The 14,839-nt window shown below is 33.1% G+C and overlaps 1 protein-coding gene across 7 annotated transcripts in view; it reads right to left on the bottom strand.

The window, feature by feature from the left end:
• The window catches only part of LOC117179462 (homeobox protein extradenticle), a 374,818-nt gene that overhangs the window by 197,131 nt on the left and 162,848 nt on the right, over positions 1 to 14,839 (bottom strand). For all 7 annotated transcript variants that reach the window (XM_033371300.1, XM_033371301.1, XM_033371302.1 and 4 more), the window contains exon 3: positions 10,686 to 10,939. In XM_033371300.1, the coding sequence (XP_033227191.1) occupies positions 10,686 to 10,939 (254 nt within the window). The remainder of the gene's footprint in view (positions 1 to 10,685; positions 10,940 to 14,839) is intronic.

The raw sequence follows: 14,839 nt of genomic DNA, 5'->3' as shown, positions 1-14,839 counted from the left end.
TGAATTTTGAATGCTTTGAATTTATTTATGATTACTAATTGTTTTTAAATAAATTTCCAAGTTTACAATTCAAATTTTGAAGACTTGAATCCCATCAAATTGAAAATTATTCATATTTCATCATTGAGAATTTATGAAAATTAAATTTTGAAAGCTTTGAATCTTTATTGATCCCATTTTCAAAACTCTAATCTACCAACATTTCAATATTTAACCTTTTTGGAATTTTTCTGTTTTCTAAATTTCAATCTGAAGCTTTAAAAAATTTCAAGAGATTTCAAAAGATTTAAAAAGATTCCAATGAATTTTCAATTGACTACAGTAATTTAATACGAGATTTTAAAGGATTTGATATATTTTAGGATATTTTAATAGACTACAAGGAATTTTCAAGAGTTTTGAGAAATTTCAAAAGCTTTCAAAAGATTTTAAAGGATATTAAATATTTAAGGAAGTTTGTACAAATGTTAAGAAATTCTCGATTTATTTTTAAAATTAACAGGAATTTTAAAGAATTTTAAATAAGTATTTTTAAAATCTTTAAAAAAATTCAAGGTATGTTTTTCAAGGAATTTTCAATTGATTTAAATAATGTAGTATGAGATTGTAAAAGATTTGAAATATTTCTGGTTTTTTTTTATGTAAAGGGATTTTCAAGAGATTTGAAATTTTTTTGAAGATTTTAAATATTTTAAGATGTTTTAAAACATCCCAAGGAATTTTCAATTAATTTCAATAATTTAAAGCAATTTCAAAGAATTTTAACGATTTTTTTCAACTTTTCTGATTCAAAGTGCAACTACTTTGTTAAAAATCTAGTCTTTTTCGTTGATGATTCATCAATTTAGTTGAAAAAACTTGTTTTCTGAAAATTTAACTATTTTGTAGTATTTTGTGTAATTTTTTTTTAACTACACGAAAATTAATCTTTTTTGTCGAAAATTTAACTATAATTAAACATTAATTTTTTGTCTAGAAAATTAGACTTCGAGGAAAATAAATTTCTTTTGTGCAAAGTTCATGTATTTGATTTAAAATGCCTTTTTTTTAGTATACAATTCAGCTTGGTAGATTAAAATTTAACTTGTTGTTAAAAAATTTAACTATTTTGTTAAACATTATTCCATTTTCAAAAGAAGGTTTCATCTTTTAAATTAAAAACTCGAGTTTGAATTTGAAAATTTTTACTATCAAATTCTGGGTTAAGAATTATTCTCTTTTGTTTGCAAATTCAACTAATTGGTTGAACCTTTAAACAAAAGAGATCAATACTTAACGCGAAATTTAATAATAAAAATTTTCAAACTAAAAATCGAGTTTTTGATTCAAAAGATGAACGTTTCTGTAGAAAACAGAATAATGTTCAACAAAATAGTTACATTTTTAAACAAAAGAGATTAATTCTGAACTTCTCAAAAAAGATGGCTTTTTAGGAAACTTTAGATAAAATGTTCCACAAAAGTAAAAAATGAATCTGGAAAATGCCCGTTTTTCCTCTAAACTTTAGGATACTTCTTGGTGTTTGAAAATTCGGGCTATAATTCCCGGTTTTCCCAATCTATGACTACCCAACTTAACTTGTGCAGTATTATTTATTACTTTCTCATAATTTATGATTGAGAAAGTATTGGAATTTCATAAAATTTGACACCGTAGTTTTTGAACAGACCTCCATGTTTAGAGAAACCGTCCATCCGTCTGTAAACACGATAACGTGAAAACAGAATCAAATTAGAATACAAACGACGATAGATAATTAAAAGGTTTGAAAGCATGTTAAATAAGACTTGATCATCGAAAATATTATGAAAAAAATCGAAAGTTCAAATTTTGAACCAAGCGACGCCAAATACGGGAAACATTTTGTGGAGGAATTTCAACGTTTAAAACTCCTGCATGATTTATTTAAACCACATTTTGAAAGAACTCTTCGTTTTTAATTTATTTTTTGAAATTGATATACATAAATCACAAATATACATATTATGCCAAAAGAGGCGAGATGCATACAATTTTCAATATAACACAGCGAGTTAGAGAAAAATGTCCGATGGAAGGATTGTAGCTTTTTATTGTCACGATAAGAATGTGTACCTGACAGCCTGCAGAGCTTTAAGCAATTTAATTTTTAACTATATACACTTAATTACGTAGAAAATTCAGAATGTAAAGATGCATTCAAATACTGGGATCTAAAAAAGGTTTGTTTAATAAATGTTCATTCAAGCATTGCAAATGCAAAATTAAGTAACCAAGCGGGAAGAGCGAGATCCGACAAGCGCAAGCCCTAGTTGCGTTCAAATTTGTGAGAAATTCAAAAACTTAATTTTCAATGTCAATTTATAAATACATTGCCAGTATAGGGATGACATATTTCGAAGACATTTTTAAAAGAAAAAAAGAAAAATGATGAAATATTGTTTCGTAGTAGGGTGTCCGAAATGAACCTAAGAAGGTTTTCTTGAGATTGGTGCCAGATGTGAAGCACAGCGTAGGCATTGTGACCTTCGGGGCTTAGGACCATGCTGCTGTCCGGGGTGAGGTAAGGGGCCATGCAGTGCAGTGAGTCACCTCATCTCTGGTACAACAGCGTAGGCGTGCTTAAAGATCTCCGTAATATTTGGCCGCTAGGATCGGTAGTTACTGGCCTTAAATTTACTCCATGCAGAAACTTCGTTAAACTCTGTTTTTTTTCATACTTCGTTAAACTCTGTTTTTTTTCATATTTATTTAAGAAAAATTGTTTAGATAGGTACGTTCATTTGTAGATGAAAAGTCAATAGATGTTATTAATGTTGTAAATATGTGAAATAATCATTACGAGCCGAGAAATTAGTCTTCAAATGTAGAGTAAGTTTGACTAAGCTTATTGTTAATTTAATAAATGTTTATTGCAATTTCAAAACACTATAGACATAGAGCATTCTTTTCTTAATGCAGAAATACCATATAAGTCATATTTTTCATTGTAATTTCAAAGACAATAGAGTGCAACGATGAACTTACAAAAGCTCATGTCTCCAGCCCTCTTAATGGGCTTTCTTTAAAATTTGACATACAAATTTTAAAATATTTTAGCTTTGTTACAAAGTCTACTTGATTTAAAAAATATCACTTTTAGTAATTCGTTATTTCATTGTAATAGAAAAAAATATTTTAGGATTTATCATATACCTTGTTTATCATCTAAAGATATAATGATTTTATTTATTTTATAGTAGCATTATATTTTAAAAAGTCATTATAAAAAAATACTTCTTTATCACTATATTTAAAAGTGTTGAATATCCGGGACTAAAACAAAATAACGAAAAAATGAATAACAAAATCATAAATTAGTAAGAAAAAGAAATTGCCGAATTACAAAATAAATGAACTGTTAAATTCGCATAAATATTTCTATTCCTGAAATTTAAGTTTAACGAAATTTAAAATTTGCCGAAAATAATTAATAAATTATTAATTAGTGATTAATTAAATTGTTTGACTTATTTATAATGATATTAATAGCTCATAAATTAATAATCAATTAAATATGTTCAGCAGTTCGAAATTTCGAGAATTAAAATATTTGTGGGAATTGAACAATTCGTTTACTTTACAAATTGGTCTTGAAGCCGGTGAATTTTAGTTTTGGATATTTTTAAATTCGAGATTTTATTTTTTGTCAATTAAAATGTCTTGTCGTTATTTGAAATTTGGAAAATTTTATAATTTGATAATAATACATATTTTTGGCATTTTTTTTCATTTATTTGTGTATTCTGTTATTTATTTTTAAATTATTTTCTATAAGTTCTGAATATCTATGCAATTTTTTTGTTTTTTTCAATTGTGTCAATTATGCCGCTTTTTCCTATATTAAAGAAAATAATACGTGAGTACATAAGTCTCATTTACTACCTGACTCTACACTAAGAAGAAAAAATTATTTTAAAGGGTTTTTCATATTTATTTTGTAATTTGTATGCATTTTTTTATGGTACGGCATGGTTTTGTAGAACAAAGTTACTACTAGCGCCACCGCACGGCTGTTTTCAACTCTCGTGACACATTTTTTGCATTGGGCAGTACAGTGGAAGCACCCCCCTGCTCTTGAGGCAAGTTTACGCCGATCATCTCAGCCAAGACAAGCCTCGACTTGAGACAAGTAAACGCAGTTTCACTTGCCGTGGCCATAAAAGTAAGACGAACGCCTAGATCTCGACTAACCTTTGAGAAGCAGTCAGACATCGATGTCTTGGAGACGAGCTCAATACATAAACCAAGTCGAACTCAAGTTAAAGAATTTTACTCGGGTTATCGGAGCTAACAAGTCTGGCTCCAAAATGTAACCCCAATTATATCGATAGAGGGCAGTGCGGAAATAAAATGTCGACTGTGGTCAGCTGGTATTTACATCGGTAAAGTTGTTGTTAACTGCATCTGTTTTCAAATAAGTATAACTCGGCATATTTCTTATGAAAAATGCCGTGCGAATGATAAATTATATACACTAGTGAAAAAATAGTCAGCGATTCAATCAGAATATAGCACTCATATTTCATTTATATATATGCAAGTAATTCTTAAACTATAAATTTACATACTAAATGAATTACCCTACCGAAAGAAATCTCTGAGTATATTCTAAAGATTCTCTAGGGTCAGAGAAGCTCAGAGAAATTCTCCGCAGCCACTCAGGAACATATATTCAAAGGTCCAGGTAGTTCTTTTAAATGTTTTAAAGGCTTTATAATGTCCTTTCCGAAATTGAAATAGAAATACGATCATAAATAAAAAGCAGAGAGGCTGAAATTGAAATAAGAATTCGATCATAAATAACAAGCAGAGGGGCTATATCAATAGAGTAGCCGACACTCAAGGGTCCTTTGTTCAGCTTTCGGATTAAATTTTAGAAGTAGATTTGTTTAAATTTCATAGTTAACAGCCTAAAACATAATAATTCGGAATCTACGGGTTTCGAGGATTTCAGATATCTAACTTTTTTTAAATGCTTAAAATTTGGAATTAATACGTTTCTCGTAAATGGAATAAGATACGCAAAAAAAAAACATTTTTTAATTCAACTAGAAAATAGTATATTAGCATATAAGTTATAATTATAAATAAGTATAATGAGAAAATTCATCCATTAAAAAAAGTGTTGATAATTTGAAGAGAAATCTAAAAAGGGAGAGTCAGGTTAGCGATGGCCAACTACTGTAAATAACTCTGCCCGCCCGGTACGTGACGAATACAAAAGGAACATTATATTACCGTCGCACCACTCTTAAACGGACCACTAAACGGATCTTGAAAAGGACCCAAATCTCTCAGACTATCTCAGAGAATAAATCGTTTCAAATCAACTCTGCTTATAGTCTCAAATGGGCCAGGCTATTTCGCTGAGGAATACTCAGAGAATTCTATCGGTAGGGAAGCTCTAAATTAAAATCGAAATTTCCTAAAAGCGACAAAGATATCAGTAGAGTACAATAACATGTGCAAGGGAAACAACATTACATAAGGATTATTTTTAAACTTAGCATTTTCTAATTTTGAAACCCCCACCTGTATTGGTTAACGTACGCGGCTGCGCGTGCCGCAACGCCGCAGACAGCCACTGCCGTCTGTACTAAAGCAGTCGCAAACGCCATTTTTTTTGCAGTCGAGACTGTTTAACCTTTCGTAAAATGAGGTTATTTTTACCAAGTTCCTTCTAATTTGAAGTTGAAATAAACAAAATAAGTGGTCGCCTTGCGCTGTTTCTCATACTCAGTTGAGTATTTGTACTAAACCAAATATATTGCAGAAAACACCCCGTCAGATGCTTTTAGGAATGAGCTGACAGTTGGAAGACTCAAATGAAGTTCAAAAGGAATAAGAGAATGCTAGAAGTCCTTAAGTCATAAATAAGCACGAAATTAAAAAAAAAACAATAACAAATTTGTATTATTTATTATTTTCAACTCTATGAATTATATTATCGTGCTGTTTTCTTCATTAATTGGGTATAAAAATATAGCCCAACTAATAGCGCATTCGTTTATCCTGCACTGGTGTAGAGTAGGAGTACTCTGATCGCAGGATAACAGCTTGTTACCTCAACGTGGAATTTTTTGGGCTGCGCAATTGGGCCCCCAACTATTAATTGGACAATCTGGTTGGGGCCCAGTCTGACCCCAACTAACTTTTCCACATAGGGTTTTTTTTTATCTGAAATCAAGGTTACAAATCGAGAACTTAGTCTTTAAAGTAAGGTAATTACGATCAAGCAAATTTTTAATATAATCAACATTCATTCAAATTTGATAAAAAAACATCTCTAGCTTATTCTTTTACGAATCTAGAAATTCCACATAAATCATATTTTTCGCAATATTTTCAGATAAAATTGCCCACAAAAGTTTTTATTCGATCGGAAGAATTTTTTTTGCTTTCAAGCGAGGGGTTAGTCACTGAGAAATCTCAGATTTCTGCGCTGGAAATCTTAGGAGAACTCTGAGGAATTCTTGGAAATCTTTCGCCAAGCGTGGAGCATTCACACCAAAAAGTATTCACACGTTCGGGATGCACACGCTGCCTCGGTGAGACGACATACGGTCGACTCCATCCAAAAGCCTCCATCCGAAATTATAGCTTACCCAAGTCCGATTTCTCCTCGAAAGTCCCGATCTCGAAAAGTTTTGAAAATCTGGGCAATCCCAACAATCTCAAATAAATCTTAGTACTTTCTATGCGAATTCGATCGAGACTGCCACATTCATAGCTTTAAGATATCTATATTTCTTCGTGAGAAGGCCCTCGCTTTCAAAAGATCTATCATCGGTATAGGCTTAACATTTTTCTGATCAATGCATTCTGAGGTACAATTTTGAAAATATGTCAACATTGTTTTAAAAATAACATTTTTTACTAACGCTGTGAATTGTAAACGGTTCATCGTATGAAAAAATTGCAAAAGTAAAAAGTGACATTGTTGCTTAGGGATGCGAAAAATTCTTTTACCATTCTTTTTGTTAATAAATAATTAAATTCTTTTTAAAAATTGTTTAAACAAAAACTGACCAGGATTTGGAAAAAATAATAAAAGATATTCGTAACACGGAGACTTTTTAAACCATTTTAATAAAAGTTCTCTCGGAGGCCTATCAAAATTATCCGATTACATCAAAACTCAAATAGATCATTTTCAAAATTTAAAACAAAACGTTTTAACGAACTCGATACATTTTTGTTAAAGTCTGGTACGTAAAAAATACACTTGCAAATTATCCTAGTGGTATTTTTAATTTCTATGAAATTTAAAAACTTAAATGCGTTTCAACATTTTGAAAATCTTCGAAAACCAGTACAAACTATTTTTCTGATAAATTAAGAATTTTCAATCTTAACTTTTACTAGAAATGAAATATATTTCAAAACTATCCCAATTATATTTTTCGATTAGAATAAAATTAGGACAAAATAATTTTAAAAAATGTCTTTGCTCTATAATTTAGGCACATTTAGGGCTCACTTCATGCCTTATTGTCAAATTTAATGTTCCGCAATTTTTAGAAAAAACCTCTAGTCATGCTAGCTTAACGTTAACCTAGCAGGATCACACTAAAGGCTCACTTAGGGCTCCATGAATATGATATTTAAATTTAACAAAAAATGGCGTAAACAATAATTGTTTAAACAACTTTTCCACACAAAAAAAATTTAATTTTCGTTTCTGTTGAAAAATTTCAGGCTCATTTAAGGCTCCTAAAATATCATCGGCCCAAGGTCGTGCGATATTTCCTTAACCCTTTTTTTTGTTATATATGGTGTCGTGCCACCTTAACGTTATAAAAAATACGTGAAGAAAACCATAAAATCCATTTTTACTTATCGCCTAATTCAGGGCTCCTTTAGGACTAATTTGGGCCGGTATTCCCTAATTTTGGTTCTAGTATTTTTTGTAAAAATAGATCAAAAATTGTTTAAACATTTTTTAAATGTTTAATTATTATATTCACAGAGCCCTAAATTAGCCCTAAATTATTCTATGAGGTGAATTTTCTGTAAAATCATTTTTATTACGTTTTACATCAATCTTGAACTAACTTATTGTTAAACTATTGCAAACACGATTTTTTACAAAAAATAAAAGAGCCCAAAATTTGGGACCACTGGCCCAAATTAGTCCTGAATGAGCCCTAAATTATGCGAGGAGTAAAAATTGGTATTATGGTTTTGTTCATATAGTTTTTATAAGGTTAAAGTGGCACAACACCATATATAACAAAAAAAAAGGAGGAAAGGAAATATCGCGCGACCTTCGGTCGATGATACAACAGAAGCCTTAAAGGAGCCTGAACTTATGCAAGAGAAGAGAAAATATTTTTTTGTGAATTTGTTTAAGCAAAAATTGTTTAAACTTTTTTTAAATGTTTAATGATCATATTCCTAGAACCCTGAATGAGCCCTAAATTATTCTATAACGTGAGTTTTCTGTAAAATCATTTTTATTACGTTTTATAGCAATCTTGAACCAACTTATCTTTAAGCTATAGCAAACACTATTTTTTCAAAAAATACTAGAGCCCAAAATTTAATACTACGGGCCCAAATTAGTCCTCAATAAACCCTAAATTATGCGAGGAGTAAAAATGGATTTTAAGGTTTTCTTCACGTATTTTCTATAATGTCAAGGTAGCACAACATCATATAAAGGATGATTTTTTAAACTTGAAAGTTTCAAATATCATTTAAGATTTCAAACTTTTAAACACCCCCACCCCCAGGGGGCGGTGTAGGGGTACCGATTTTAACATCAGCGTATGTACTCCTCAGAGTGATTAAATTTTGATTCATTACATTTTTTCATAGAGTGGCTATTTTTTAAGATATTTGAAAGTTTCAAGTTAAAAAAATCACCCTCTATAACAAAAAAAAGGGCAAAGAAAATACCACAAGACTTTCAGTTGATATTTCAGGAGCCTTAAATGAGCCTAAAACTATGCAAGAGAAACGAAAAGAAAATAATTTTTTGTGGTAAATTTATTTAAACAATAATTGTTTAAACAATTTTTTGTTCAATTCAAACAGCATATTCATGGAGCCCTAAGTGAGGCTTAACATAGGGTAGAAGAAGAAATTTGTTTAGTTCATTTTTACCAGAATTATTTAAACAAAAATTGTTTAAACAATTTTTTACAATTTTTTATTATCATATTGCCAGAGCCCTAAATTATTGTGGAAAGAAATAATGCCTAAGTAGTTTTTTTTCTCTGTGTGGTCCTGCTAGGTTAACGTTAAGCTAACATGACCACAGGTTTTTTCGAAAAGTTGAAAAGTTAATACGGCATGAAGTGAGCGTTAAATAAGCCCTAAATTATAGAGCAAAGAAATTTTGAAAAATTAGTTTTTTACTATGTGCGGTTCTGCTATCTTAACTTTAAGCCCTAAATTCCCTATAGGTTTTCAATCCATTTTTGCGATGTGGTCCTGCCAGCTTAACGGACCGTGAATTACTTATTACTGCATAGAACAAATTAGGTGAATGTAGGTTCATTTGCTGCAAAGCGTTATCACCTTTCAACCTGTTAGGCTAAATCACGGTTATTTTACTTTATCTGGTGTATATTTCATAAAAACCTTCCATAAAGTCCCCGGCATATGGACAGCCGCACAAATTTCATTTACCTAATAGTTAAGTCTTTTATAAACTTTGACTCCCAAAAAATTCAAATGTATGATTAAACTTAAACTTTGTTTATTTAATAATTCATAACAAATCATTAAAAAGTGAAAGAATACCAACCGGAAATGTCGATTTTTTTAACCAAACATGTAGCGCCTTACGGCTTGCAACACATGGTGTGACGTTATGCGCCCTCAAAGCTGAAGAAAATTCATGAGTGATTTTTTGTTAAGTGCTCCAATTTTAACGTTGCTGAGACTCGAGGAGTAAAGGGTAAATGGTAAATGGATTGAGTGACGTTAAACCTTTGAAACATTTATTTTTAAATATTTATTTTAATAATTTAGAATGATAATTGCTTTAGGCGAATAGTTAGATATATTCAATATTGCATCCGGAAAACATTAACTCACTTTTTATAGATGCTTTTATAAATACTTGTATAAAATTGTTATAAAAATTTTTATTATCAGAATAATAGTTATTTTTATAAATACTTTATTTTATAATAAACGGGCGGGGTATCTGTTCGTGAGTTTCTAAATTGAGAAAAAAGTACACTTTTTCCGAGGTGAAGTCGAAAAAGTTTAGCAAGAATGAAAGGTGCTTTCATGCCATTCAGTAATGAAAAATGAAATCATTCACGTGCCCACCACTGCTCTTTTTACAGGTCTGCATCCGATGGTCGAAATTTTCGATGACTCTATTCAATAAACTTTAAGCCCGAATGTTATTCTGTAGGGCTTGAATTGTTCGATGGGAATTGGCATTCTCCGCGCAAAGTTCTGGTAAATTCATATTTTTCAAAAAATGTCTTCTCGAAATAATATATCATGTCCCGTACAAAACTTAAAGCAATGTAATCGTATTGTCTTACAATTTTAATCAAATAATCTACATTCAGTAGAAAAGTAACCATTAAAATATATGGTACCCTTTGGTCTATGACTGAAATGCCAATGTATCGGAACTTTTAATTGAAAGGCATACATGCATTTACTTTCTTGTATTTAACGAAAAAATAGCTCACCTGTTCATATTTCTCTAACTCCTGGTGATAGATTTGTCTGATTTGCGCAAGCTTAGCACGGTAATCTGAGTGCTCAATGGCGTTGTCCGGCTGTCCCGGAGGTCCTGCGGCTGCAGCCGCGGAGGCTGAGGCTGCAGCACCAGCTCCTCCACCTTTTTCTGGTCCTGCTACACCTTCTGCTATTAACATATTGTCTAGCCTCATTAGCTGAGGATCAGGTGGTTCCTCTTCCTGAGTGTTCCTCAGCGAGAGTACTGAAAAAAAAAAAATTAGGCAACGCGCTTTCACTATACAAACATTATTTAAAATGCTCAGGATTAAAGATTGGAACCTATTAAATTTTTGATTTAGTGAGAACGATCAGTCAGGCAATCGGGTAGTCACGCGCGCGCCATCGTTCCGTAATGGTCATTATTTTAGCATAACATTTTTTTTAATTTCATTTCATTCTCCATAATAATCTATCCTTCTATAAAATGAGTAAATATTTTGAAATACTGAAGATAAGATTCAAATATTATTATTATTTTAACATTAAGCCATTTCCCTTGCGGGGTAGAGATGACTCACTCGGTGGGAAAGGGAGTAATGTGGGAAGGGGGGTCAATATCTCTAGTAATCACATCAAGTGAAGAGCCTCACAAAGTAGTCATGTGAGGTTTCACACTTAGGTCCATTAATATCCAAGGTCTTTTGTTTCAAGCGTCATTCACTCTACTGAAATTCTTTTTATTAACCATTTGCCGCCCTACTTTTCTGTCCTGACATACTTCTCTAGCTTCCTTCAAATCCATGCATTTTTTATGCAGGCTCTCGTGTTTCTGTGGCTTCTTATGTCTCTTTTAATTATGGTTTCATTCACATATTCTAACGATTCTTTCCGCGGTTTCTATCTGGGTACACTGCTATTTACTTTACCTTGATACACTTGTTTCATTAGTCCTTCATCTGTCATTCCTCAGAACATCCGAAACATCTTAACCAATTTCTATCCCATGTATCAAATAGTGTCTCTTCTGCAACGCATTTTTTCAGGAGTATCTCGTTACTCACTTTTTCTTTCAATGTTTTCTCGCATATTATGTGCAGAAATCTCTCGTTATTCGCGTTAATTTTACCTTTGTCCTTTTCTTGATAGATAAATCGTTAAAATACTCATATTTCGATATTTTTACATGCTTAAATTTTGTTGGAAAATTCTTATTAATTTTCATGGCCGTATATCACGTAACAAGGCCTACAGGTTGGAGCTATTCCTTTTTAAAATGCATACCCATCACAAATACATTCCCTTAGTTATATATTTTGATACTCTCTAATTAAGTAGGTTAGACTTGAATATAAATTATGTTTTGGCCACTTTGACAATTGTTTTTACTTTTTAAATCGCATTGTCAAAAAGGGTCAACTTTTCGGCAATCACCCTGAAAATCTTAAATAATGTGATTTCTGCTTGATGAAAGTAGTATGTGAAATGAGGAAGAAAATTGTTACTTTTACTATTATCAATGTATTTTTAACATTTGGGTATTATAGAACAAAAGAAAATAGAAGTTGCGAATGGGAGAGAACCTCTTCTAAAAATCGTTACTTTACAAAGCCGTGGAGCAGGCAGCCGAGACCCTTGGCCAACAACTCCTCGATAATAAAATGCACGGAAACTTTCACAGAAATGTAGAAGATCAGGTCTTGTCGAAGAAGTAATCTTTTGCTTTCCTCAGATCATCCACAAGCATGTCAAAGACACACTGAGTACCTACAAAACATACTATCCAGGTGCTCCACTCACCTGGTAACAACGTACCTCTACAGACTAATGCAATCCTGTGAGTGCTTTAGTGCCATCTTTGTCGCTCTTACAGTCTTAAATTCGACCCTATTCTATCGAACGCTCCGAGGGAGATCAAGTCAATTGTCCAAAACGAAAAACCCTCACATCATTCTCCAGGAATTCGAGAAACCAATTATATTTACTGCCAAGGAGAAGTAGGAGAGGCATCACGAAATTAAAATGGAAATGCAGTGAATGTATCCAAAATAATCGGTTAAAATAATTGTCCTTATGCTCGATGTTCTAAGAGGTGCGAAACTACCACTGGTTCGTAACCCCAAGCCATACCCGCGTCAGAGATAATCAGCAGTTTTTCTCTGACCTACTGTGTCGACTCTTCTGAAACCATTCAGTTACTGTGGACCACCCTCCTAAACCAGAGAGGGTCGAGGAAATTTGGACAAAAGTCTACAAGTACAGCATCCAGTGAATAAACACACAGAGAACACAAGTAGCTTAAAGAGCGGTGCAGACTTCATAGAATCTGAGGAGGAATGCCCATATTTCATTACGGATGAGGTGAAAAAAGTATTATGCCCGCATTTTCACCATATACCTATAGATGCTTCTTTGGAAAACCCGATTTACTGTATCACATAGAAAACATCCGTTGGCAACTAACAGCAGACAGTCATCTTTCAAAGCAATAACATGACCAGTCTCATATTCTGCCTCATTCTCATGCTACTTCTCAAGGGTACTTCTGCGGAAAACCTTGCTGTCGAAAGCATAAGGTTACTCATATATTTTAGATAGAGGATATCAGGATCTATGCCGGAAATGCAGCGCAACTGAATCTGGCTCTGCGTATTGTCAAGAAAAGTACTTGGGAAATTTGAAGTGTTTGGAATAAAAAAAATGCGCCAATATTCATTTCAAGCAAGGATAAATTACTAGCGCTCCCAGGAACGCTAAGCTCGTCGACAAAAGCGATATACGATACCTTAGCGCCGGAGAGAACTATACATACCTTGGCGTACCACAGAGCCGCATTCAGAAACAAAATATCTGCTACGGACATGCTTGCTGTCCCGGAGTGGTTTCATGGATAATGGACGAGCTCAGATCCCTTGGCATCAGATCATGAACGGCCATGCACATAAAAAAAAAGCATGCACCGTAAATCGTCAGTTCCGCGACTTTATATCTGAAGGCGTCAAGGTGGTCATGACATACTGAATATCGAATGTGTTCACAACAGGATCATTCTGGGTGCAGAATATATAGTCGCAAATTGATGAGACTCTATTCTTTAAATCGCTAAGAAACACGAAGAAACGGGCAACTTACCATTTTTGTATAAACAGCGGAGAAGGCTGCAGAAAAACGTAGCCTTGACTTTAATGTCGGGGGGGGGGGGGCAAATGCATCAAACATCATCCATCTTCTGTACTAACTTCTAAAGGCTCGGATCACGAAAGCAAAGTAGAAAGCCTTCGGAAAACAACTTTTTGACAAGAGGATGCACGGCATCTTCCACAGAAATGTGAAAGCTCAGTCGATGCTGTTTGAGCTAACGTTTCCTTTTCTAAAATTGTTCGCAATAGAGTCAGGCACAGGAGGTTTCATTTTGACGTGTCCAAAACAATGTAATTTCCGCTTTAGCATACCGTCGCTACTTTTTAAACCAAGACATGCCCGATAATAACTACATAGCGTTCCATGCACACTCTGAGCACCTAGGGCACATACGATCTGGTTGTCCAACTCACGCGAGTACGACGTATATCCAAAGCCACAATGTGGCACTAAGAGATCTTTATTACTATCTCTGTACATTTTACAACATTAGCCCTGATACCACTCCGCCAAATTCTTCTAGGGAAATCGAGTCAATTTTTGAAAACCAGAAGTACCGAATATACTAGAACTAGATATTCACCATAATTGTTTCTATCGCGCACTGGAGGCTTAAAATAGTTATATTTTCCTTCGAGAAATGAACCACATTCGTTATTAATTGCAGTAACCTACAAGAACATCACAGATAAGAAGAATGGCAAAGAAGAGAGGTATAAAGACCTTATAAGGGAGTTGCGACAGTTATAACCAGAATATTCTGTTGAGCTAGTCGCCCTGATCATCGGTGCTCATGGAGGTGTCAAGATTACACTAGTTCATAATCCGAAAAGCATCCCTGCTTTTTAACGAAATGTTGAGGCACTTGCGAGGAAAATGCAGAAGGCGGTCCTCCTGGGTCTTCGTGTGTCCTCAGCATGGAACAGTGATCCCAGATCTGAAACGAGATGCGGTCCAATACTATGACAGGGCTATGTCCGTGTGAATATAGTAGGAGACGCTGTAAATGACGAGTTGCGCGCGC

The sequence above is a fragment of the Belonocnema kinseyi genome, chromosome 9, assembly GCF_010883055.1.
Source record: "Belonocnema kinseyi isolate 2016_QV_RU_SX_M_011 chromosome 9, B_treatae_v1, whole genome shotgun sequence".
NCBI classification, from domain to species: Eukaryota; Metazoa; Arthropoda; class Insecta; order Hymenoptera; family Cynipidae; genus Belonocnema; species Belonocnema kinseyi.
This window is presented reverse-complemented; position numbering and strand designations above follow the sequence as displayed.